Source organism: Dermacentor silvarum, chromosome 11, assembly GCF_013339745.2.
Source record: "Dermacentor silvarum isolate Dsil-2018 chromosome 11, BIME_Dsil_1.4, whole genome shotgun sequence".
NCBI lineage: Eukaryota > Metazoa > Arthropoda > Arachnida > Ixodida > Ixodidae > Dermacentor > Dermacentor silvarum.
Window position 1 is genome coordinate 52,614,710 of NC_051164.1, and position 27,111 is coordinate 52,641,820.

The window sequence follows — 27,111 nt, forward strand, 5'->3', positions numbered from 1 at the left end:
TATTTGATAGAAGCACATACACTGATAATGTGCAAACAAAGTTATCTCGTCATTCGATATATAAAACTCGGCAGTATGTTACTTTCCTGTAGCACGTGATCGTGATAGCCTGTTGCACACGGGGTAATGCATTAGGTTATACGATCGGAGGGGTCATACTTACTCTGCAAGACATAACCAGCCGCACTGTGAAATAAACCTATTGCGCTGTTGCTCGACCTTCTGAACGACACATGTGTGCATCTAATGCGCTACATAACGGTTCTTTCGTTCTAGAGCACGTTAAACAACCCCAGGTGGTCAAAATTAATCCGGAGCTCTCCACTACGGCATGCCTCATATTCAGAACTGGTTTTGGCACGTAAAACGCCGAGAAACACAAGGTTCTTTCGTTCTTTCTTTCGTTCGTTCTCTTTCTTGCTTTCGTTAATTCTTTGATTTTAACAGCGGGGCTGTTTAATCTGGCCGTTATTCCCTTAGTCGCCCACAAAAAATGTGGGCCGATCCTGGCGGTGATGCAGAACGGGTCCAAAGCGCAGTGGCACACATCCTCTGTGAGCTAGCGAAAGCTGAGCCTCGCTAAGTCTAGCTAAGCGTGGTTGGGACTACTTAAGCTTAGTCAGTCAATAGCTAATTAATAACCGACAATAATCAATAAATTCCAGCAAATGCTGGCGATGCCTTGGTAGTGCTTAGCCTAGCCCAAATACGTAGCCAATACCTTGCGATGTCCAATCAATATTTAATCAATAGCTATTCGATAATCGGTAAATAATCAATAAATTCCGGAAAATGGAGGGGGTGACTTCGTAGTACTTAGCCTAGCCCAAATACATAGCCAATACCTTGCGATAGCCAATCGATAACGAACCAATAGCTGATCAATAATCGATCAATAAATTTTGGAAAATGAAGGGGATGACTTGGTAGTGCTTCGACTAGCCCAAATACGTGGCCAATACCTTGCGGTTTCTAATTTCCAATAGAATCAGGGCAACACTTGACTTCAGCCAACCAAGAGAACAGGCTGGCTTCAGGAAGGGATATTCTACGATGGATCATATCCATGTCATCAATCAGGTAATCGAGAAATTTGCGGAGTACAATCAACCTCTGTATATGGCTTTCAGTTTCATAGATTATGAAAAGGCATTTGATTCAGGAGATACCAGCAGTCATAGAGGTATTGCGTAATCAAGGCGTACAGGAGGCATACATGAATAGCTTAGCAAACATCTAGAAGGATTCCACAGCTACCTTGATTCTCCACAAGAAAAGTAGAAAGTTACCTATCAAGAAAGGGGTCAGGCAAGGAGACAAAATTTCTCCATTGCTATTCACTGCATGCTTAGAAGAAGTATTCAAGCTCTTAAATTGGGAAGGCTTAGAATGACGCTCAACGGCGAATATCTCAGCAACCTTCGGTTTGCATATGACATTGTCCTATTCAGCAACAATGGAGACGAATTACAGCAAATGATTGAGGACCTTAATCGAGAAAGTGTAAGAATATGCAGAAGACAAAGATAATGTTCAATAGCCTGGCAAGGGAACCAGAATTCAGGATCGCCAGTCAGCCTCTAGAGTGTGTAAAGGAGTACGTTTATCTAGGTCACTTACTCAAAGGGGACCCTGATCACGACAAAGAAATTTACAGAAGAATAAAATTGGGTTGGAGTGCATACGGCAGGCATTGCCAAATCCTGACTGGGAGCTTACCACCGTCGCTGAAAAGTGTACAATCATTGCATTCTACTGGTGCTAACATATGGGGCAGAAACTTGGAGGTTAACAAAGAAGCTCGAGAACAAGGACCGCACAAAGGGAGATGGAACGAAAAATATCAGGACTAACGTTAAGAGACGGGAAGAGAGCGGTGTGAATCAGAGAACAAACAGGGATAGCCGATATTCTAGTTGACATTAAGCGCAAGAAATGAAGCTGGGCAGGCCATGTAATGCGTAGGATGTATAACCGGTGGACCATTAGGGTTACAGAATGGACACCAAGAGAAGGGAAGCGCCGTCGAGGTCGGCAGAAAACCAGATGGGTTGACGAAGTTAGGAAATTTGCAGGCGCAAGTTGGAATACGCTGGCGCAAGACAGGGGTAATTGGAGATTGCAGGGAGAGGCCTTCGTCCTGCAGTGGACATAAAATATAGGCTGATGATGATGATAATGACCTTGCGATAGCCAATCAATATCTAATCGATGATCGATGAATAATCAATAAATTCCAGGAAATGTTGGGGATGACTTGGTAGTGATTAGCATAGCCCAAAAGCCAAGACTAGCTAGGTGCCCATCAGCTCCGCTTTCTTTTTAGCATTGCGCCTCCAGTGCAACCTACGCTAGTTTTTGCTTTATTTGTTGGCCCTTTCGTGCGTTCTTTCGTTCGTTCTTTCGTTCATTCATTCCTTCTTTTGTTATTTCTTTCCTCCGCTCTTTCTTTCTTTTCTTCATTCATATTCTGCCATTGCATCTTTGCAAGCATCACTCGGCGTCTTTTTCTGCCTGTCCACCTGTCCTTTCCGCATCGTTTCTTTCCTCCCTTATTCCGCTCAACGACCGAGTGTGATCACGTGCAAGATTGCCGATCAGAACTGCTGGCACACATACAGGGCGTCCCAACTATCATGCACGAAGATTCAAAACATGCAGATGCTACGTAGCTCAACAGAACCAAAGTAATCTTGTTTGCCGTCACTTGGAGATACTCATATTATGCTAATTAAGTAATTAGGCGGAATACAAGAAATATACTGAATATCTGCAAGTGACGGCAAACAATATTACCTTGGTTCCGTGCAGCTACGTGGCATTAGCATATTCTTAAATCTTGGTGTATGATAGTTGGGACACCCTGCATGTTTATAGAGAACTTTTTACGATGGCTTGGCGACGGCTTGGTGACAGCCACTTCGCTAGCCGTTAGCAAGTTTTCCTCCCAGCTGTTCATTACAAAAATATATCCGGCGCGATACATACTGACCACGCGACCAAACCCCTAACGGGAAACCGTGGTGGCGTAGACAAACAGCTTCAATTTAAAAAGTTAAACATGGCCCGCATTTTTACGGCAACGTAAGACAGAGTAGAAAAAAAACAAGCCGGGAATTCCAAACGCAAACATTTATAACATATTTCAATGACGCGCGTCAACATAATACAAAACATTAAAATACAATCGTTTTCTGTACAGATGGTTTGGAATGGCCCGAATGAGACCCGTTTTAAGTGGTATTCACATAAGTTTCTTGATAGCCTCGATCTCACGTGCGGGCCCTCTCCGTCCGGCTTCGCCGTGAGGACGCCTGCAAGTGCTGCTGGAAGCTTTCTCCGTCACCACTTACGCGAGTGCGGCGGCCGGGTCCGGCCGGAACTCGACATGGTCCAGCGTGACGCGAACTGTCGTGAACGGGGCCGTCTGGCCAGCCTACTGGCGACGCACGGTTGTCGGCGTGGCCCGAACTTGTGGCCACGGCAGTGGCAGTCGCAATCGACGCAGTCGCAGCGCCGCCGACTTTTCGCCTTCGCATCTCCGCGCGTCACCGTCGGTCGAGACCTTCAACCAGCTAGAGCCTCGGCTCTCGACCGTCACTGTACCTGGGCCAGAGGAGCTGCCGGAGGAGTAGAACGCGTAGAACCACGAGCGACGCCGATGTTTCGGAATCCCAGTGATGGTGGGCAGGCGGCGTCGCTCGGGGATAGGCAGGTCCTCGGCGGCTGCTTCCGGCAAGCATCCTCGTTTGGCGGTACAGGTACCTCGATGGTGGTTGAAGCGTCGGCGTCGGTCGGCGGGGCTTGTTCTGCCACCTTTCTGATCTTCCACGTGGTCTTCGTCCACGGAGACCTCGGCCGACGCTGGAATCACCGCGAAGAAGCCTATAATAGCGGCCCCGGTTGGTTTCTGTGCCGGCGACGTCTTCGGAAGTCGGCGCCGGCTTTCCTGGCGTCCGCTTGGCATCGGGCGCCGGTTGTGCTGCTCCGGAGCCGTCATCGAGGTGGTGGGAGCCGGCTGTCGATTCGTCCCCTTCGGTCTTTCTCTGGTGGACGGCGTCTCCCTAGCGGGCATTCACGCCTGGCGACCGGTATAATTCTTTTCTTGCTGCGTTCGAGTGCGATCTTGCTCGTTGGGTTCTTGAGACGTGCGTCGTCGACCGCTTCCCTTCTCGGAGACTTGCCGCCTGGAGCTCAGAACAGAATGGAACGACCGTCGACGTGCCTCGTGTCCGCGTGCCAACGAGGCTACGTGCACATGCGCGCGCATACGCTTGCTTGCTTGTTCGTTCACTTGTGGCGCGCTTACCCACTACGCGGGATTGCTCATGAAGCCGGCTGTTAAATGTAAAAGGTATGTGGGAGAGAAAAAACTTAAACAAATGGGCAAGTCAGGCAGGGGTAGCACGTTTATGTTAATTAGAAAATAGGTACGCGCTACACCGCCACGCACTTTTCATTTTCCTTAATTGCGCAACATTCTTTAGATAGGTGCCCTTGCTCATTTTCTTCCCAGTTCTATTCGTCCTTCCGTTTCCTGTCTCAAAAAAAGGCCGCAGCTGTGTCTGGGCAGAATAAGCGAATTTCTGCGAATACACCAACTTCTGCGCGCCTAACGCCACCTACTTGTGGGCGCACGCACTTTCGATGCGACATTTTTCCAGAAAGCTGCCAGGTGCCGACCCACAACCGCCCAAAATAAAGGTGCTTTAGGCAAAAGTCCGAACAATAGAGTTACGTACAATAATTATTGCAGAAAACTCTATGGTCCAAACTACTGTTAGAATAATGTCGACACGCAACCGGTGCACTCGACATCGGTGGACCTCCGTTGCATCATAGGCCAGAAAATAACCATTTCAGGGCAAGTTCATAGCTTGTATTACTTTGTATACGAATATTCTGTGAGTATGTTGTGCGCTAAGAAACTGGTCTGTGTCAAGGAACGGAGCAGTCAAAATGGGGCGGGGGAACGTATAGGAAACGCAGCCCTTATCGGAGGCACAGTTGGAGAAAGCAAGAAACTTTAGCATTGCGTCTGCAGCAGCATATAGAAGCTTCTGAAGAACGCGAATTGGAACACAGGCAGGCGCATCAGTGAGCACATTATGCGATGAAAAATACTTTAACGTTTCTTTTATTTACCAAAGAAGATTGGTGGCAAAGAGTTCACTCGGGAGATTGTCATATTGCGCGTGGTATTCTTTGGAGCTGTATGTCTTTTAAAATACGGCCGTATAAGTTTCCAGGGTAGATTATAAGCCCTCTACTTCACCGCTGGAAAAGAGTTCTTAACATGTTGACAGGAATTCGACAAAATGCTCAACGCGATCACATATTTCGCGCCTTCAGTATTAGCGGTTGAAGCTGGTTGTAACTTATTGCGTGCGCTTTCAAGGCTGATGGTCGTCATGGAGAGATCCGAGGACACCTAAACAGTGCGTATGAGTTGTAAATTCAAAAACATTAATGTCCCATTGAACGCCGCTGTTCGGTCCTTTGAGGTTTGCGCTGCGAGTAATGTTTTCGAGTTTTGAGGCTGGGTGTGTTATAGAGTTTCGCCGATCCACTGCTGTCTTACTGCATCGGATCGACGCATCTGCACTTCGTGTTTCTGCGCTAAATGTTCACTACGTTCCTCGGGGCTCATCGCCGCCACTCGATGCCACTCCGCTTCGCGTTTTCGAGCTAACAGACGTACGCGTTCTGCGCCACACTTGGCTGCATATCGAAGACGTTCTGTATCGCGTCGCCGTATCTTCTCCGTCGAGAAGTGCTGGTGACGTGGCGTCGTGGTGATGCCCTCGCCCCTCACGCAACACCTGGCGCGCTAATGCTTCAACAGGTGTTCCGATTCGCCCGCTCTGCTTCGTTGACTCGCCCGCTCTGCTCAGCTAGTGACTGAGAAGTCGAAGTCGACGGTTCGGCCATCGAAGCGCACCACAGAACTAATCGAAATCACCAGATCGACTGGCAGCATCGCGAAGCGTGGGGCTATGTATAGAACGGTCAAATGGTTGTCGCTTCCCGGCAACTACAGCTTATGGAACCGTAATCTTTACCGGGAAACTCTTGCGGCGAAAGATATGCGCGAAGGCGAAGAGGAGGACCGGCGGCACAGGTGGCAGGGCGGAGTTGAGCGGGAGCGGAGCCAATGCACAGCCGTGTCGAGCGCACGTGGTATGACGTTAGTAATGACGTCAGCGCTCCCTAGTAACAGATGCGCTCTCACATTGGCGGGCTTGATTCTCACCCTCCACTTTCTCGACTTAGCGCAATGGGGAAGCCAATCACTAGAACTCCTGAAAATGAAGCCGCTCGATTAGAAGAAGTAGTTTATTGATGTGAAAATGTAGAGAGGTCGGCCGGAATATGGAGCATCTGGCCTGCTACTCTACGCAAGGGAAGGGGAAGAAAGAGGGTCGCAATGGGGGATGATAATGGGAGGAATTAGGTGAAAAGACACATTGCATAAATGATTGTTCCGCTCGATTGGAATGACGTAGAGAAGCGGCTTAAGAAACGGCAAGCACCCGCCGGGGTGGCTCATTCAGCTAAGGCGTTGCGCTGCTGAGCACGAGGTAGCGGGATCGAATCCCGGCCGCGGCGGCCGCATTTCGATGGAGGCGAAATGCAAAAACGCCCGTGTGCTTGCGTCGTAGTGCACGTTAAGGAACCCCAGGTGGTCAAAATTAATGCGGAGCTCTCCACTACGGCGTGCCTAATAATCAGAACTGGTTTTGGCACGTAAAAGCCCAGAAAGAAGAAGAAGAAACGGCAAGCAATGCTTAACTCCATTAAACCTTGCTTAGCTTGTTGATCCTGTTTTGCTAAACCAAGCTCTTCTTCCCTTAGCTTTGCACAACTTTGCTGAGGCTTCCCCTCAGCTCCGTTGGTCATTCGTGTTTGCGATAGCAAGCCACGCCTAATTTTCTTCGTGCCCCCTCTCGGCCGGCGCCGTACTGCCGCGGATGATGATGATGATTTAATGGCATCCCCTTTGAAACGGATACGACGACAAATAGCCACCTAGCCTGCCTGAGTTAATCGAGTTTCCTGTACACGTGTTTTATCTAGCATTTCTGTATACATCTCATCAATATTTGTTTTAATCTACCTTGTATCGTTATTACTGTAAAAGATAAGGTCGTTTCAATCTATTCCCTGTAATGTAACACATGTAATCGTTATAATAGCGTAATAGTAGATAATTGGTGGCGATGGATAGACATGCAAAAGCTAGCTAAATAAGTAATCAAAAGCGAAGTAGCCGCTGAGCCGAAGAATGCGTTAGCTAACGCATTAGTGGACAATTCTCAGAATGTCTGCAGCATTTTTCACTCAATGGGCCATTTCATGCTTTCGCTTCAATATCTTTATCGCGCAACTTTGTAGGGCAGCGTAAGGAACGTTTAATTGTTGTCGGAAACGCGTCCTGAAAGGCCGGATTTCCTGGGACCGCTAGCACCGGTATGAATAAACACACACACACACACACACACACACACACACGCACGCACGCACGCACGCACGCACGCACACATACACGCACGCACGCACGCACGCACACATACACACACACACACACACACACACGTACGTACGTACATACATACATACATACATACATACATACATACATACATGCATGCATACATACATACATACATACATACATACATGCATACATATGTGCATGCATGCATACATATATATATATATATATACATACATACATACATACATACATACATACATACACACATACATAGATACATGCATGCAAATACAATGAATTGCCACGTACCTCTCTGCGTCGAGCCACGCTGGCGACGACGGAACTTGCTCCAGAGTGCGAGCAGGATGAAGAAAGACTACGTGTTCGAGCTTGTAGTACCTACTGTTCGAGTCCGCCGATACGTCTCATAAATTCTGCGCACGTGCTCAATGAACCACGAATATATATTATATATACACCAAGACTAGTGTATGCACCACGGTGTGGTATATGTGTATATCTATATAATATATATATATATATATATATATATATATATATATATATATATATATACACATATACCACACCGTGGTGCATACACTAGTCTTGGCCGAAGCCTTGCGCAGGCACTGCGCCTTCCTCAAGTTCGGCGTAGTGTCAATTATCTACAACAGTTTTAACTACATAGCACTAAAGACCGTCAGCCAAGTTCAAGTGCGCCTTAGGGAGAATCAAGGAGGATTGAAAAAAAAATGCAAGGAGGATTTAAAAAAAAATGCATTTTTTTAGGGGCGAAGCTCCTCATAGCGGCACCCGTTCCGTCCCCGTCGTAGTAGTAGTAGTAGTGTGTAACCAGTCTGAGAAAAATGAGAAAAAAATTCCGAAGTTGTGTCCGTAGCGCGGAATCGAACCAGGGACCCCTCGCTTCCGAGCGCGCGGCGTTAGCCCACTACGCCACGAAGCGGACATGGACAAACGCACCACGATGGCTATAAATACCCAACATTAACGAAAGGCCGCGTTTCTAGCGCGTTTCTAACGCGTTTGTGCTAGCGCGTTACGGCCCGTGTAAGAAGCTGGTGTAAGACGCTGTGGCCTCTCCGCCTTACCTACAACGCGTTTCGAACGCGCTGCCCAAGGCGGTGGCAAGTCAAGTTGAAGTCGAGGAGCGTTTATGAATACGGGGGGTATACTCTCTCAGCAGTCATGTGATGGCGTCGGCAAACGCGGTGCACGTTCCGGCATGTGTAAATGGCTGCGTAAGACGCTGTGGCCGCTCCCCCTTACTAGAGAGTACTGCACGTTTCTAACGCGTTTGTGCTAGCGTCCCCTTAAGCGGGAGATCCGATGATTCCCTCCGGAGCTTCGCCCACTCATCATCATTCACCTCGTGGATCTGCTGTCATTTTTTTAATCCTCCTTGGGGAGAATACACTACGGGCACATCATAAAAAAAAAAAAGAAAACAAATTGCTGGCTCTCCCGTAATCAATAATAGATGTGAGCATGAAATGGCTACCATATGGCGTCTTTTGCTGACTGTGGTGCCGCCGCCTTCAACCGCGTTTCTTCTAGCAACAGTCCAATGCGCTCAGCGTCTGCCGCCACTTTTTCTTCTTGCCGCATCAAAGTGGTCGGCTGCAAATGTACGGCCTTAGGTCCCCTATATCTGCCTTTTGTACGTCGCTGTTGGAAATGACAAATAAAAATTCCGCGCACTAGAAGTTACAGCTTGAGTGATATTGTGAAGAAACATTAGGAAGAGCTCGGAAGCAACATTTTTTGTACCTTGTGTGGAGAGTAACTAGCGCATGCAATTCTTTGCGTTCAGCCATTTGTCTTAGTCTATCTTTCGCGGAACTTACTCATTGATCATGTATTTGCACATAATGACAGGGATTTTGTAGCAGAGATAAACAGAGAGAAGTAATTATTTTGCCCGCGAGAAAAAAGTTGACTCTCCTTTCATCAGGAGTGTAACTTAAGAAACAAGTAGGAAGGTAAAAAGTTTTGTGATGAATTTTCTGTAAAAGCATATTTTTCATATAACCCTGGGTGATGTCGCGGTGTAGGAGTTGTTTTCGTAGGGTGCTTCTACATGGAAGTCAATGCAAGTAAAAAGCTCTATTCCTTCAGGTCCATAAACTCATAATTATGAAAGCGTATGACTGTTCATTAGCTTTTAAAACAGGAGAAAGTTTTGCCGTTTATACTAACAGTTATCATGATCAAAATTATCATGCGAATAGGAAAATTATGTCATCAATAACCAATTTTGACCGACCTTGCTCATTAAAAGCCCGGCCCACGCGGCGTTTCCCAACAAACACACTCGGATATTGGGTAGTTCAATTTGCGGCATCATCTGTGGCTTTCATTTGGCCGTTACATCCATTTTTAACTACCTGCTTTTACTTCTTTTTTGAACCGAAGCAACACCCTTCTTTAATTTTGGGTGCAGAATATTTGTTGCCGCACTGCAGGCAGTTAAATCACACATTTTCGTACTGATTTCTGCATTATTCCTCTATTATTCTACCCATATAGCGCTGTCACGACCGCCGCATGGCCCGAGTACATATCACGATTTCTGCGATCATAGTTTTGTTCTTGCCTAGATCATCTGTCTTTCTGTGCGCAAAGTTTACTATCTGTGACTGCGCAACATGTTTATTTGTCTTGTTTGACGTATTATATACAGGGACATTTGCTTTAATACGTAATTTATTGGAGACTTATACGTATATTTAAATATCTTGTTGCCAGGTTTTGTGTGTACAAGCAGTGAACTTTGTTTCCAGCGACACTTCTTTCCCTTTATCAACTCCTGCTTTTTACATGTACTCAATCTTGTGACTACAATTTCGGTGTAATTACAATACACGATCGGTAACAGCTGCTCCTGCGCAATCTATTGCAACGAAGGGCAGCGTCATTGAGGTTTTTTTCCTGGACGTTGCATATCTGCAAACATGTAAACAAGGTTCTTGAATGACAAAGATTCATCAAAATAATTGTCCTTAACTTGTTCTTATCATGGCCTTTACGTTTTTCATATCAGCTGCATGCACTTCTTTGTTGGTTTCGAACTGATATACTTCTAAAGTTCGTGTGACATTTTCTTTACTAATTAAACAAACACACACAAAAAGAAAACGCGGAAGCATTGATAACAGTTATTTCTGCCACAATTTTTGGGACATACTAATATATTCTGTTATGGAAAAGTACATATGCTACTTGACAGTAACAGCCAGCCGTTAGCAAATGGTCATCCCAGCTGTTCATTACAAAATTATATCCGGCGCGATACATACTGACCACCCGACCAAACGGCCGATGACAAACCGTGGTGGCGTGACAAACAGCAATTTAAAAAATGTCACAGTTTCGCCGTAAGGGCGAAGCAATGAATGCGATAGCAACACAGCAATGTCATACGAAGTAAGGTGAGCGGCTTTGGTAGCAATATGAATTGTAGTAAACATGAGCTGATTAATTAAGCAGGTGTGCTGCGGCGTAAATAGACCGACATGAAGAGAGACTCGATGACCACGAGAAGGCGCGTGTGAAACGGTGGTGTTGATGAGAAGCGCTGCCCGTGGGCAGCGCGTGCGAAGGGACACACCTGTAGCGCTGCACTGCCGATCCGGGCAGCATTGCATGTGTAGCGTGCGTTGGAAAATGTGGCCCGACTATTACTAACTGTGGTGTGAGCGCGCACAAACAAACATGAATAGATCACCCTGAATGACTGCAGACAACGACTGTCAAAACGCTGGCAGCAAGCGCATATACGCCGCAGCGGGCGAAGGTACGTGCGGTCTATCGCTTCAACGGAAACTGAGCGGCGAATGCACAGCGCATAAAGGTCAGAGCCGTGTGGAGATAAGAGACGGTGCGAGCGAGCGACGAGCGCGGTTGTTGGCAGAGTAGAAATGCGCCCCCTCCCGCTCCCTCCGGCGCTCGCTTTCCGCTTCCTTGCTTGCGCGTGGAAGATTGAGTGCGTTCGCTCTCCGTGACAGCGTGCGTCCCCGCACGCTTCCGCTCGGGCATACGGCGCGCGGCGAAGATTTTATCTATACGGAACCTCACGGCGACGGCGACGGCGACGCCGACGGCAGAAATCCGGTGGAAGTGTCCATATAATTGCTATCGCAATAAAAGTTATATATGGCCCAAATTTTTACGGCAATGTAACACAGAGAGGAAAATACAAGCCGGAAATTCCAAACGCAAACATTTCAAATATATTTAAATGGCGCACATGAGCACAATACAAAAAAATAAAATACAATCGTTTTCTGTGCACATGGCTTGGAATGGGCCGAAGGAGGCCCGTCTCAAGTTGTGTTCACATAAGTTTCCGGACAGCCTCGATCGCACGTGCGGGCCCTTTACTTCCAGCTTCGCCGCGAGGACGCCTGCAAGTGCTGCTGGAAGCTTTCTCCGTGACCATTTAAGGGCGCGCGACGGCCGGGTCTCGCCGGAAGTCGACATGGTCCAAATTGACCCGAAGTGGCGGGAACGGGGCCGCCTGGCCAGCCGACTGGCGACGCACGGTTGTCGACGCGCCCGGAACTTGTGGCCACGGCAGTGGCAGTCGCCGTCGATGCAGTCGCAGCGCCGCCGACTTTTCGCCTTCGAATCTCCGCGCGTCACCGTCGGTCGAGACCCAGAACCAGCTAGAGCTCTCGACCGTCACTGTACCAGGGCCAGAGGAGCTGCCAGAGGAGTAGAACGCGTAGAACCACGAGCGACGCCGATGCTTCGGAATCCCGGAGACGGTGGGCAGGTGGCGTCGCTCGGAGATAGGCAGGTCCTCGGTGGCTGCTTCCGGCAAGCATCCTCGTTTGGCGGTGCAGGTACCTCGATGGTGATTGAAGCGTCGGCGTCGGTCGGCGGGGCTGGCACCTTTCTGATATTCCACGCGGTCTTCGTCCGCGGACACGTCGGACGACGCCGGAATCACCCCGAAGAAGAATATAGCAGCCCCGGTTGGTTTCAATGTCGGCGACGTCTTTGGAACCCGGTGCCGGCGTTCCTGGCGTCCACTTGGCATCGGGCGCCAGTTGCCCTGCTCCGGAGCCATCATCGAGGCGGTGGGAGCCGGCTGTCGATTCGATCCTCCGGTTTTCTCTGGCGGACGGCGTCTCCCTAGTTAGTAGTCACGCCAGGCGACGGGTATAATTGTTTTCCTGCTGCGTTCGAGTGCGATCTTTCTCGTGGTTGGTGGTGGTTAAAACATTTATTAATTCTTGAGCCTTATGTTTACAGCCTATTGATGGGTTGGCTCGATATCGCGTAGGGTGGCCGGGAGCTTATGGCTCTCAGCGACTCTTAGAACCCAGCCTACCAGCTGCTTTTGTGCGGCCGGGTCCGAGCTGGACACCGCGACCTCCCATCGCTCTATGTCGGTGAGTTGCCATTCGGAAGCTGGCTGGAGCTCAGAGCAAATGTAGAGGATATGGTGAAAATCTGCTCTGGGTGCACCGCAGAGGGTGCATTCAGGGGAGAAAAGGCCGGGGTGGATAAGGGCAAGGTGAGCTGGGGATAGAAAGGTACGGGATTGGAGCTGGCGCCAGGCCACCTGCTCGAGTTTAGAGAGGGATTTGTGGGGGGGGCGGGGTGGATACTGCAGCCGTTGCTCCCTATAGTGGAGAGAAATTTCGTTGTAGGTAACCATGCGTTCGCGTGCACTGCCTGGGTCTGTAGCTGGCCCTGCTCGGTTGACGTGCGCTCGAGCTATGTTGTGGGCTGCTTCATTCCCAGGGTTGCCCGCATGAGCAGGTACCCATAGGAGTTGAATTAATCTGGTCGGAGGTTGAATAGAATTGAGAATTTTGAAAGCAGGTGTGTGAATACGGCCTCGTGCAAAATTCCGGATTGCTGTTTTTGAATCACTAAATATTAGTGTGGCAGTGGTTGAGGAGATTGTCCAAGGCGATTGCGGCTTCCTCCGCCTCTAGGGAGGATGGAGCTTTGGTCGAACCAGAAACTATTGGGTGGAGTGTGTTGGAAACCACGCTCAGGGCATAGGCTTGGTGAGTAGCATATTCTGCGGCGTCCACATAGACTGCACTGTTATTCGCGTGATAGTGTTTGTGTAGCGCCGTGGCTCTGGCTTCTCGCCGAGCTGGGTGGTGGACTGGGTGGACGTTCTTGGGGAGTGGATGAATTGTTAAGTGGGACTGAATTGCTTCCGGGGTTGAGTGCGTGGGTCTGAGGGAGCGTGTAGGGTTGAGGCCTAGGGCGGAGAGAATGTGCCGCCCCGTAGTGGTGGATGATAGGCGTTCAAGTTGGGCTGTACGATGGGCTTCGATAAGCTCATCTAGGGTATTGTGAACCCCCATAAGGAGGAGACGGGCATTCGACGTATACCTGGGGAGATTGAGGGCCGTTTTATAGGCTTGCCTGATAAGTGCATTTATTTTTTCTTCCTCCGCCTTGGAAAGAAACAGGTATGGTAGGGAGTATACCACTCTACTGATTACGAAGGCTTGTATAAGGCGTCGGAGGTCGTGTTCCCGCATCCCTCGGTGGCGGTTCGCAATTCGTCGGATCAGTCTCATGGTCTGGTGGACTGTGTTGGTGAGCTTAGTAATGGTGGCAGTATTCTTGCCATTGTTCTGAATAATGATGCCCAGTATACGCACTTTATCAACCTCGGGAACTTGTTGATCGTCGATGTTTATTCGAATATTGGGCGGAGGACCCGTGCCTGTGCGACACCTTGGAGGGTGTAAGAGCAGTAGTTCTGATTTAGTCGGTGAGCAGGCGAGGCCCACCGCCGCGGCGTGCGCCGCGACGATGTCCGCCCCCGCCTGGAGGGTTTCCTCCATTTCGCCCACATTACCAGTGGATGTCCAAAGTGTAATGTCATCGGCATAAAATGAATGGGAGAGGTGGGGGATAATTGTGAGGGCTTTTGCCATGGGTATGAGTGTAATGTTGAAAAGCAATGGAGAGAGGACTGAGCCCTGAGGTGTACCTCTGCTGCCTAGTTGGAAGGTTGGTGAGGTGAGTGAACCAAATGTAATTTCTGCCGTTCGGTTGCGGAGGAAGGCCGCTACGTAGAAGTGCGTGCGTTCCCCTACGTTAAGATTCGAGAGAGCGTTCATAATGGCCGAATGGTGAACGTTGTCGAAAGCCTTGGTGAGATCTAGAGCCAATATGGCCCTGGTGCGCTTAGCGTTCCTGGGGTGTAGTACCTCTTCCGAAAGCTGTAACATTACGTCTTGGGTGCACAGATGGTTGCGGAATCCAATCATTGTGTGGGGGAATAGGTCTTGTTCGTGCATGTGTTCCTGCAAGCGGCCCAGGACTACATGTTCGAAAAGTTTCCCTAAGCAGGAGGTTAGAGAGATCGGTCGGAGATTTTTGAGATCCAAAGGTTTCCCTGGTTTAGGGATGAATGTGATTTTAGCATGCGTCCATTGGACTGGGAGCACTCCATTTTGCCAGCACTCGTTGAAGAGGTCTGTGATGGCCTGTATGGAGTGCTCATCCAGGTTCCGGAGCATCTTGTTAGTGATTTTGTCTGCTCCTGGAGCTGATGTTGTTCTGAGCTTGTGCATGGCTGCCCGTATTTCCCATGGCGAGATGTGTACGTCCAATTTGGGGTTCGGGTTGCCGCGGTATTCAGGGAGTGGTGTGCGAGAAGTGGTAGTGAGGTATTGTTCTTTGAGGGCTTCGACAAGGGCCTCATCTTGTAGGGGGAGTTTCTGCAGAATTCGGCTGACATTTTTCCGCTGGTTGGTCTTGGTGTGACCTGGGTCCAGTAGACAGCGGAGAAATGTCCATGTGTCCTTTAGGCCGAGATTGTCGTTCATGCGGTCGCATAGCTGGCCCCATTGCTGGCGGGCCAGCTGCCCCGCATGGGCTTCAATCTCTTTAGCCAATGTTGCGATGCGTAGTCTGAGTGTTCTATTATGTTTGTTGGCTAACCATCGTTTTTGAAGGCTGGCGTGGGCCTCCCACATGTGAAGGAGGCGGCTGTCTGCGATGTCGGTGTCAGTGGTGTCTGGGATTCTGGAGGTAGCTAATGCCACGTCCTGGGAGAGGCTTTGAGTCCATGTGTCAAGGTCGTCAATGGTGTCGGGAGCTGAAGTTCGAATCTGGCGGAATTTATCCCAGTTTACAATTTCTATCGGGCGTCGAGTAGATCGAGCCAGTGTGCTGAGCTGAATTTCTGTATTTATGACGTAGTGGTCGCTCCCGAAGGAGTTGTATGTGTTGGTCCAGCGACTGTGTGCTATGTTCTTAGTGAAAGTGAGGTCTGGACTGGTGTTAAGTTGGGCACTGTTGCCTATTCTAGTTGGGTGGTCTAGATCATTGATGAGGGATAGGCCCTCATTCTGAATGAATGTCCAAAGCGCGGTGCCCTTTCTGCAGTTCTTCTTGTAGCCCCAACTCATGTGGTTGGCGTTGAAGTCACCGACCACTATAAGGGGGTGTCTGCTGCTGATGGAAAGGGCCTTTCGAAGAGCTGTTAGGAGAGGGGCTGCGGGGCCTTTGGGCGGGCTGTATATATTGAGAACGAATAGGCTGCCGCCTTTGCGAGTACTCGGGAGAAGCTCGACAAGATGGCTGTCTATATCGTTCACTTCGAGGGGGTGGTCCGTAGCCGTTAGGTTACGATGGACCAGTATGGCAACCCGTGGCGGCGTCTTTCCTTCCGGTTCATGCGTGGTGTAGTTACAGAGTTTCGTCTTAATTTGTGTTTCTTGTAAGGCAATGATGGTGGGAGTGTTGGGATTCGCAAGGGTTTGTAGGTGGAGTTGTAAGTTGTTTCGTTTCGCACGGAAACTCCTACAATTCCACTGCCACACATGTATCTCGTTACGGTGTGCAGCCATGTTGGGCTGGGGAGGGGTGTTCGGCTGGTGCCGATCCTGTCATTTTTGGGGGTAGAAGCCCATTAACCTGGGTCTGCATTTGAGCCGTGGTGGCCTCTTGTGCACCCTGGCGCTGCTCGAGCGCTGTCAACCGGTTGACGATGTTGGTCATCCAGACTACGTTGTCCTTTTGCAGTGAGGCGAGACTAGCCTGCATGGTTTCTATGGCTGCAGTTAAGGCAGTCAGCGGCTCGGTGTCCATAGGGGTGGGATTGTCAGCGTCTGCTTGTGCCTTACGCTTCGTGGGGGGGGGTTGTGAGCAGGTGACTCCGTGCGCGAGGAGTTGGTGGAAGGAGAGGGTAGGGGGGTCTGTTTAGGTGTGCTAGCGTTTTGGATGGGGCATGCAGAGGAGTCATGCTGTTGTGGGGGAAGTTTTTTGAGAATGATTTGAAGCTGTTGTTTGAGCTCCGCGATCTCGAGGCTTTGTTGATGGAGCTGTGCTCTGAGCGCTGCGTTTTCCCGAGCGAGCGAGGGTGATCGCGGCTTCCAGCTCACCTGTTGTTCGGTGGGCTGGGTTCTCTGACCAGGGAGGGGTGGAAAGGAGGAGGACCGACTCCTGTGGCGGCCCTTTCTTGAAGTGGATCTGGAACCGGTCCTGGACCCGGCGCGCTCCCTGGAACTTGATCGGAACGGGCTGCGGGATGACCGCCGACTGGAGTTCGGAGGTGGTGTGCTGTCCTGCTGGGCGGCCGTCTTGCCAGTGGCCGGGGGGTTAGAGCGTGGGTTTCCAGCTCGTTCGAAGCGCACTTTGCACTCCTTTGAACTGGTGAAGTGGAGTCCGTTACACAGTATGCACTTGGATTCACAGGTGGGAGGATCCGTGGGCGGGTGGGGCTCCCCGCACCGATGGCAGCGGTTGGTGACTGGCTGCGGGCAGACGTCCGCCCGGTGGCCGGGTTTCCAACAGTTGTAGCACGCCTCCACCTTTGCTTTGAAGGGGTGGCAGGCGTACACAGCCCCGTAAAAGTTCAACTGTTTGGGAATGGTCTTGGTCTGGACGAAGGTAACCAGGATAGACTTGGTTCGACCGAGTGGGCGAGCGTCAGCAATGGTGAAAGACTTGCTTTGGTTGAGAGCCGAGAGGTCTTCAAAGATTTCTTCTTGCGACTGATCGTATATCGCATTGTAGATGATGCCTCGGATGGCGTCGTCCGGCGCGGCGATGTAAGCACGGACCGGGAATTGCTTGTCGTGGATTTTGAGGACTTGCGTTTGCACGTAGCGTTGTGCCCGATCCTCCGCTGGCGTGCTGATTGTGAAGGAATTGTTATACGGGTTGATCCTGAGGCGATCGTGCAGCCGCGCCTCGTTGTAGTTGACATGAACCATGTTACAGACGAGTGGTAGTAGCATTCCGCCGTTGCACTGTCGGAGATCGAGGCTACCGCCCGGACGAAAAATGATCTTGAGGTCCGTGGCGGGCAGTTGAGGTAGAGGAGCATGCCGTCGAAGCTTAGGAGAAGATGGCTTGCCTTGTTTGTGCTGAGCCGGCGTGGCCAGGTCGGCTGGTTGTTGAGTGAGCGTGTCGGAGCTGGTCGCCGTCAGCGCCGAGCGGAGAGTTGGGTAGGCCATTTTCCGGGCAATAATGGCTCTATTCCATCGGGGATCGTTTGCGAAGTCTTCCGGTGAAATATCTTCGCCTTCGATACAGTATACCATCCTGCTAGACGGTTCCTTGGAGGCTGGAGAGGTCTTGGAAACGCCGGCGGCCGCCTCGGCGTTGCTCCGGAACGCTAGCTCTGTTGTAGCCCTAGCGTGGCCGCGCCCGGCTCGGGAACAGAAGTCTCTTCGGGGGCGTGAAAACCCACAGGAAGTTGCCGAAAATGGTGCGAACAGGTGTCGAACACCTTCACTGACCGTTTTGGAGTGGAATCAGGCCATGCCGGGTCAAAAATCCGCCTTCGCAGTTCAAAAAACACGGAGCCGAGGTGAGATGCGTCCGCTCGCTCCGCTCATCGCGGCGTTCTCCAAGTAAGGTGAGCGGCTTTGGTAGCAACAACACGCAGAACTGTTGTCGACGCCATCGGCGTTTTGCCCGCGTTAGCTCAAAATGCGTGCGGCGTTGGTGACTGTTGCCGGAGCCTCTGATATAAATAGGCACTTGGTGCCGCAGCTAAACGTCGCCTCCCTTCCCTCCCCCTCCCCCACGGCCTCTCGCGCGTCTGAAGAAGGCGCGTTTGCTCTACATTTATGGTGATTGTAAAGGAGAAAAGAGACGCCTACTTCTGCAGCCCTAAAGCGAGCACGGCGCAGAACGCGCGTTTGTTCTCCGCCGTGCGTTCACTCCCCGTGAAAGACGCGCCCCTCGCGCCCTTTCACTCGCACATACAGCGTTCGGCGCGCGGCGACGATTTCTTCTCCAAATGACGTCATACGGAACCTCACGGCGACGGCGACGGCAGAAATCTGCTTTTGAGTGTCCATATAATTGCTATCGCAATAAAATAGTTATACGCTTCGCTTGATACCACAACAGGCTAATATTTATGTCATGAACATTAAGTGACGACTCTAAAATGATTGAGATATCGTACCTTTCGTCCCTTTAACATCGAAGAACTTTCGGGGCGTTTTGCATCACAGGGATCAGACAAGGAAGGGCTTCTAGTTACGCCTACACGACGACGCAAGAAGTGTTCTGTGGTATATAAGAAGAAGGAAGCGAACAAACGGGGTGTTTAGGTAATGCCGTTGCTGTTGCAAACTTTGTCCACAACACGCCGCTTTCTGCTGCGTTATCTCGCTATTCATGCAGACGCAACGTCACGGCGAGAGCAGATAGCACGGCGATGGTCGACGCTCGCAAGTGTAGACGCCACGTCATTGCAAAGCCGGCAGCAGTAACCACGGGAACTTAGTAAAAAGAAAAGACAATTCATAGGGGACATCTAGAATAATAAGTTTGCTTGCATTTTCAGCACCAGTTGAATTTAACAAATTGCAGTATAGGGTTGAAAATTGAGCTTGGTGCATTTTATTCATTTTTATCATGGTACCAACTCTATGATAGCGCATGAACTGCAGCTTAAAAACAAGTTGATTTTGCGCAATTGTGCTGTGTCAGTTGTACTCAGCTGGCTCATTATCACGTACGGTTGTGCCGTAGTTCCCGATTGCGCATTTTAGGCAATGAATGAATGAATCAATGAATGAACTAATTTCTATTTCTAAACTACTGTGGTCAGATGCTTTCTTTAGAGCAATGGTATTTGACGCATGTAAAAAGAATAATTGACATTGAGTATATCAAAGCGTGCTTCGTCATTACGTTGTAAACAGTGACGTAAACACAGCTGCCGGTGTCGGCCTATGAGAGCTCATTAAAAGTTTCGATATCAAACAGTGCAGGACACAATCGGCCGGCGAGCTCTAAGAAAACATTGAGAAGATATGAGAAAAACATGCCGTTTTCTATAGGCTGCCCAATTTCATCGAACTAAGCCAGCTTGCCGAGTTCGACGTAGCAATTTTGTTTGAAAGTATAGACTGTATCTGCGTGACGGGTTTCATTTCAGAACAAAGGTTGAATGGCATCTTACAGTACGTGAACGCACTCTTGGGCCAGTTAAATTCTGGTGCAGTGCATTCTCCAACGTAGAAACGGGACAGCCAATTACACAAGACAAGACTGAGCTTCTATGAACTCGTATAAAGCCAGCTCAGCTCAGCTCATAATCAGGGCTCTGTGTTGTCTATTTGATTACCCCGATCCTGCGCTAACAAACATCATTATAGGACATAATCTCCTGTTAACGTCGAATGTGAAACGACTGTTGTGTACCGTATGTAGGAAAGGCAACACATGGGTGCAGTGTATTGTGTTGTCTTTCTTGTCCCGTCCTTTACCGCTGTTCCAAATTTTTAGAATTTAATAAGCTTCCGGCTTTCATTTTGCACAACTATATATTTTATTGAAAAAGATAGTAGTATGACTCCAGCCGTTGGAATCATGTCGATTGAGATTTGTGGTGATCATCATCAAGCGTAGTTGGAAGGACACGAGAATTCTTAGCTTCACTGGCCTGCGATATGAGTTGGAAAAGTTGGAAGCAAGGCGCTTCCGGTAACACGAGCATGCCAATCGAAAGCTAGCTAGCTTATTCTGCGAGACGACGTGTATTTGCAAGTACTGACACATATCAGTAAGCAACGAAAAAGCGCTACAAGAAAATCACGGATGAAAAAGCAAACCACAACGTCTGAAGCTACAGAGGAATACCGTTCGATTCCATACTTCTGTTACTTGAGAGAACTAGCGAAAAAAATGAGACGCATATACGAAGGGAAGAAGAGACACCACACCGCTGGACAAGCAACTGACATATATTTGAAAAACAGACCATCCCTCGAACACCAAACCACCGACGAATGCGCAGAGCTCTTAGCAAGGTAGAAAAAGAAACTTTAAATTGATAAACACAATTACCCAATTTCTACTTCCTTATGTTTAAAGCTCGGCCTTTGAAGAAGTTATCTCTTTGTTGCTCAGAGAGATAGAAGAAACGCTGATGCATTTTCCTTCCTCTTGTACACTGATGTGAATCGCCTCAAGTATTTGTCTTTCGGTTTTCGTGCTGCCTGACTGTTTGGAAGCTGTGGTGGAAGACATTTAAACGAATTCGAAGTATGCTCTCACACTATAAATTTTACCTTTGAACTTCCTAAAGAAAACAAGCATTACGTTTTCAAGCGAAGCTTGTATTGCCTCACAAGTGTCGGCGGTGGTGGTGGTGGTTGTGTCACGCTGAAAAGCGGGCCGATCCTCGCGATAGTGCAGAAAGGGCCCAACTGAATGGCACATACTTCTGTCATGTGGGCCGATCCTGGTGACAGTGAAGAAAGGGTCCAAGCTCAATGGCGCACACCCCTGTGGCCTCGGGGTCCTGGAACGCGTCCTTGAACTACCCTTGTCACGCGCGGGACCCAAAGAGACAAAATCACCAACCCTTCCTCTGTCGAGAAAATGGTGCGAAGCGAAGCTTGTCGTCCGATTCTATCGTGAGGGCTTCCGAAGCCCAGGCGAAACGTCAGCGAAGAGCCGCGGATCCCGAGTTGCGGGAGCGCGATGTTGAGGCCAAACCTCAGCGAAGAGCCGCCGACCCTGAGTTTAGGGCAATCGAAGCGGAACGCCTGGGACAGCGTCGTCTTGCCGCGAGCTTCGCTTACCCCCATTTTCTCGACAGGGAAAGGGCTTGCGATATATATATATATATATATATATATATATATATATATATATATATATATTAATGATATAACACTAACTTTACGAGATGACAGCCTCGTTTGCTGGATTTACCCTCGTAGAACTGAAAAGCTTTTGCAACCGTTTGAATCAAGACATTCTAAGTTATTAAAAAGGAGTATAGCCACATTATGCTTCCGGAGTGCACTACAGAAAAGCTGTTATTACGTCATCCAGGAAAGACTTGACCATCAAGTCAACTGCAGCGGGTTTTCCTGCACAAGTGCTCAAGTTGGTAGCGGAGTGCCTACGTGGAAAACTTAAAATACAAAATAAAGGACACCAAAAATCCAACAAAAACATAGAAGAAAAATGTTCACGTGGTGCCTTATATTCATAAAATGTCGCACAATATCAAGAAAATTGCTGGGCGGCATGGTGTACAAGCCGCGTTTTCCACTCAGTGTAAGCTGTCAGGACTGTGCACGCGCACTGAAAATGCGGGAAAGAAGAGGCCTCCAAACCAAGCATGTGAACAAATACGATAAGTGAGCAACGCATGTTATCAACAAAATCCCATTGACGTGTGGTAAGTTCTATACTGACCGAACCGGCTGATGCGTCAATGACCGGATGCGTGAGCATTGCCAGGTTACCAAAAAGCTGGTGACCTGGCTTTTCACTGTCGTCAGTGTGACGGTGCACCACTTTTTGAAAATGTAACGATTCTTGGCAGAGGCAGCACGAAACCCGAAAGAGAAATACTTGAGGCGATTCACATCAGTGTACAAGAGGAAGGAAAATGCATCAGTGTTTCTTCTATCTCTCTGAGCGACAAAGAGATAGCTTTGCTCAAAGGCTGAACTTTAAACATAAGAAAGTAGAAAGAAATTGGGTAATTGTGTTTATCAATTTCAAGTTTTTGTATCTTGCCAAGAGCATTGCGCATGCGTCGATGCTTTGTTGTTCGAGGGATGGTCTGTTTTTCAAATATATCTCAGTTGCTTGTCCAGCGCCGTGGTGTCTCTTTCCTTCGTGTATGCGTTTCATTTTTTCGCTGGTTTTCTGAGATATCAGTATGAACCACCTGGCCCAGCAAGCTGCACCACTTTTTGTTATCTCTGGCTGCTCCATGTTCTCGCTTGTTTCTGTCGGCTTTGAATTATTATAGTTTTTTTAACACGCGTAATCATAAGTCTTACTGTAATGTAAATATATTTACTCGTGCAGTGCGTACTAGTGTGTTTTTTTTTTTGTTTCACTCGTTTGAACGTTCGTCTTGAAATGCGCTGAGGGAAATGGAGTAAGGCTACTATAACACGCGGAAGGGTACATCAGACAGGATGGCAAGGCGCCTTACTCGTGGTTTGATCGTGTTGACGGAACTGTGTGGGTAGATGAGAGTTCACTTCGCACTCGTTCGCATCTTGGGCGAAGCAATGACGATGTTGCAAGGCAAACTTCGCCTTTAGGTAACGCACGCCACGCACTCGCCCACGCCCCACGGGGAAGCGCACAATGCGCGCTGTTCTGTGCGGGCCGTCGCTTATATAGCATCCTTTGCAATAGGGCACGCCAATCAGGCCTCCGCTCTTCCTCTTTTAACGATCCCAAGTAGTGCATACAACTAGCGTTATTTTCTGCACTGGGACACGAAAAACAAATAGGACAGAGCGCTCTGCACTTCCTGTCGGATCTATTGTGTTGTCGCTTCTTTGAGCTCGAAAGAATGTCTATATTTCTAAACAAGTTGCCAAACACAATTTTTTTATAAATATAATTTGAAGCCCGTTTACATAGATGTGTTTGTGAGCTCACTTCCGCGTCAGAGAGAAAGGGAAAGGTCTTAAGAGAAAGGCAAGGAGGTTAACCAGGCTGAGCCCGGTACGCATACCCTGCACTGGGGAAGGGGGGCTGAAAGAGGAGAAGGAAGAGTGAAGTTGGCACTTTGCAATGGTGCACGCACAATCAAATCAGGAGTGCATCACCAGCGGTCATGGAGGTTGGTGCTTTTCAAGAACCGAAGCAACTCTTTCCTCCGAGAACGCGTAACGCTTCCGTACTTTCGCATACAGGCACGAGTTCCCAAAAACGACAGGGTCATGCCCCACATACGATGCACAGCAGTCGTCGCACATTCGACGTTATCAAGTGGTTATGTTGTATACTAATGCTATTTTTCAGCGCAGGAATGGGTTATTAGAAAACACAGAGCGCCGACTAAAGGCCGAGCTGATTTACTACGAGTTTACAGCGGCTCTGCCTTGTCTTGCCTAATTGGTTGTCCCGTTTCTACGTTGGAAAATACACTGCGACAAAACAATTGGCCGAAGAGTGTATTCATGTCCTGTAAGATGCCATTCAAACTTTGTTCTGAAATGAAACCATCACGCAGAAATAGTCTGTACTTTCAAACAACATTGTTATGTCGAACTCGGCAAGCTGGCTTATTTCGATGAAATTGGACAGGCAGCGGAGACGCCGTGTTTTTCTCATCTCTTCCCAATGCCTTCTTAGAGCTCGCCGCCCCATTGTGTCCTGCACTGTTTGATATCGAAACTTTTCATGTGCTCTGATAGGCCGGCATCTATGGCTGTGTGTACATCACTGTTTACAAAAGAAGGACGAAGAACACGTTCCTTATACTCAAAGTCGACCAGCCGTGGTAGCGTAGTGGCTATGGCGTTGCATAACTAAGCCCGAGGTCTCGGGATCGAATCCCGGCCGCACTTCGATGGGGGGCGAAATGCAAAAACGCCCGTGTACCCTGCATTGGGTGCACGTTAAAGAGCCCCAGGTGGTTCAAATTATCCCGGAGTCCTTCACTACGGCGTGCCCATAATCAAATTGTGCTTTGGCACGTAAAACCCCGGAATTTAACCTATATTGAACGTCGATATTCCTTCTTACATGCGTCAAATACTATTGCGTTAAAAGAAAGCATGTGACCACCGGACTTTAGAAAACCATTCAGTCATTCATGGTCCCAAATTCGCAATCAACGACTACGGCGCATGTATGCAACCATACGTGATAATGAGGCAGCGGAGTAGAATTGCAACAGAACAAGTGCGCAAGATGAGTTCAACTTGTTTTTAAGCTGCAGTTCATGCGCTCTCATGGAGTTGGTAGAATGATATGTGAATATACTAATGTACCCTCATAAATGGAGAGTACTTAAATATCCTTTTAGTATACAGTCACGTCACTTTCTTTTTTCATAAAAGGAAGTGTATGACCAGCTCAAATATAGTGAACAAGTTGCACCGGATGCACTGGCGCTGTCTTAACTGGCAGGCTGTTTTTTTTTTCGTCAAGTATGTACAAATTCAAGTTTATATATGGTAGTGAAGGCTACATTGAACAATTCATTAAGGCTATTATAACATTTGCGGAAATTTAATAAAAGAAACTGCAAAGCTTGCACTAGGCCGCGCAAAGCTGGACACAGTGAAGCTGGCCGATCGATTGCGTCATAATCTAAGAGATACCCGGCATAACCAAGCTCCGAACTTAAACTTACAGCGCAAACACCTAAGACGGACCACGAAAGGAAGATACGACACACACTGGCGCTAACACCTGTTAGTCGGCGACTAACAACTGTTAGTTGTTAGTCAGCGCCAATGTGTGTCGTATCTTCCTTGTGTGGTCCGTCTTAGGTGTTTGCGCTGTAAGTTCATAATTATGTACCAACTAGGCCCTAATGAAGTTCTACTGAAATAACTAAGCTCAACTCAGGCATAGCCAAGGCCGAACCTAGATGCTACCACGTTCAACCTAGATACAACCAAGTTCTACCTCGACATAGCCAAGTTAAACCTAGCTACTACCAGGAGACGCAATCGATCGGCCAGCTTCGTTTGTATCGAGCTTTGCGCGGCCTAGTGCAAGCTTTGCCTTCCCATTACGACGACAGAAGAGAAGTGAATTGCACGCTGGAATGATTAACGGACACGCAGCCAGCTGTGGAAGAAGACGACGACGACGAACGCGGCAGCAGTGCTTGAAAGCTACCTTGAAAAGCCTCAATCCTTGCTCAAGGTAATTTTAAATGCGAAGCATTTCTTGGCGAACATTTGCCACTTTGAAAGTATCTATCTATCTAGCCGCCTACGTCTTGGTGCTCTCATGGTAGTTCCGTTAACTTGGTAGGTACCTAAATTCGCATGGTATGACAAGAGTATATGGCAAACATAAATGATAGGTCATGACATGAATATCATGAGTGAGTGTCATGTAGGTCACGAAACACCCGCCTACGTCTTGATGCTCTCATATAATCGTTTCATTAACTTGGTAGGTAACAAAATTGGCATAGTATGACAACAGTGCATGACGAACATAAATGATAGGGCATGACATGAATTTCATGACATGCATGTCATGTGGATCATAAAACAGCCGCCTAAAAAGACAATGACTCAGCGAAAAAAAACACTAAAAAACCAACGAGCCGGCTGCGGAAGAAGACGACGACACTCGAGTCAATGCTGATGGTGATAGTTTCGTGAAACGCGCACTTTTTAGGGCTGGCTTAAAGAGCTTCACTGTTAAAATGAATTTGCAAAGTGTGCATTTTGGCTGTTCTTTAATTACCTGCATCCGCCGTTACTGCGGCAGATAAATGTTGCTCTCAAGAACATCTTCCGTGAATCCTTAAGCAACGAAGGCAAGATAAACAGCATACCAGTTTCCATCGTCCGGTATTCGCGAAAGTTTCGGTGCCGGCTGCAGCTGGCCCACGCAGTTGTCCCATCAGATGGAGCAGACATGTCTACTCTTCTTCGCGCTCGATTTCTTTCGGGAAACTCAGCTTAGTAGAAAGTCTACTGACGGCTTCATCGCACGGCAACGTAGCTCCTCTCAACGCGGCTTCTATCGAGGCGCCAGAAAAACTGCTAGCCGCACGACACGCGCGCCATCTTCCGATGCGATATTCCTAAGCGATAACTTTAGGGGACGCGATCGCTTTCGCGAGACATCGCGTTACTCGGCGGCAGCGTCCCTGAACCATGATCTTTGTGACGAAAATGATTGGTTGAGAGGACTGCCTCTACAGCGGCTACCTTGACCGTTCGAGCAGACGCTGAGTCATGGCGGCGGCACACACCGCTACTGCTGTGACCAGGGCCGCGATTTTGTAGCGATGTCTTATGACTTATTCTACACTAGACTTATCATCCACCGCTCACGACCGGCTGATTCCGTTGATAACGCGAGCGGACCGTCGCTCTGACGACTGACAAAGCGCGATAAGCGCGAAAAGGCATTATTACCGGAAAGGCATCGCTACAAAATACCGGCCCTGACGGTCCATTATATCTGAGCGCACATGCGTGATAAAAGGCATACGAATCAGAAAGCCACGTAGCACGTGATACGGTGGAAGCTTTCCATCCATATCAGGAAAAAGTTGGATACTTGAATGTGAGTAGCGTCTATTTCCTTCTCTTTTTTTTTTTTTTTTTTAGTGCGAATTAAGATTAGCGATGGTAATTTGGACTGGTCGTCTCCATCCTCCGGAT

At 48.7% G+C, this 27,111-nt stretch overlaps 2 protein-coding genes across 2 annotated transcripts in view; both read right to left on the reverse strand.

The window, feature by feature from the left end:
• LOC119433007 (uncharacterized) overlaps positions 1-27,111 on the reverse strand; it is a 280,121-nt gene that overhangs the window by 94,619 nt on the left and 158,391 nt on the right. The gene's annotated exons all lie outside the window — the stretch shown is intronic.
• On the reverse strand, positions 3,429-4,079 carry LOC125941559 (uncharacterized). The gene is made up of 2 exons (XM_049659086.1): positions 3,607-4,079; positions 3,429-3,575 (listed from the first exon to the last, which is right to left on the reverse strand). The coding sequence occupies exons 1-2, from the start codon at positions 4,073-4,075 to the stop codon at positions 3,568-3,570; spliced, it is 477 nt and encodes a 158-aa protein (XP_049515043.1). The 5' UTR covers positions 4,076-4,079; the 3' UTR covers positions 3,429-3,567.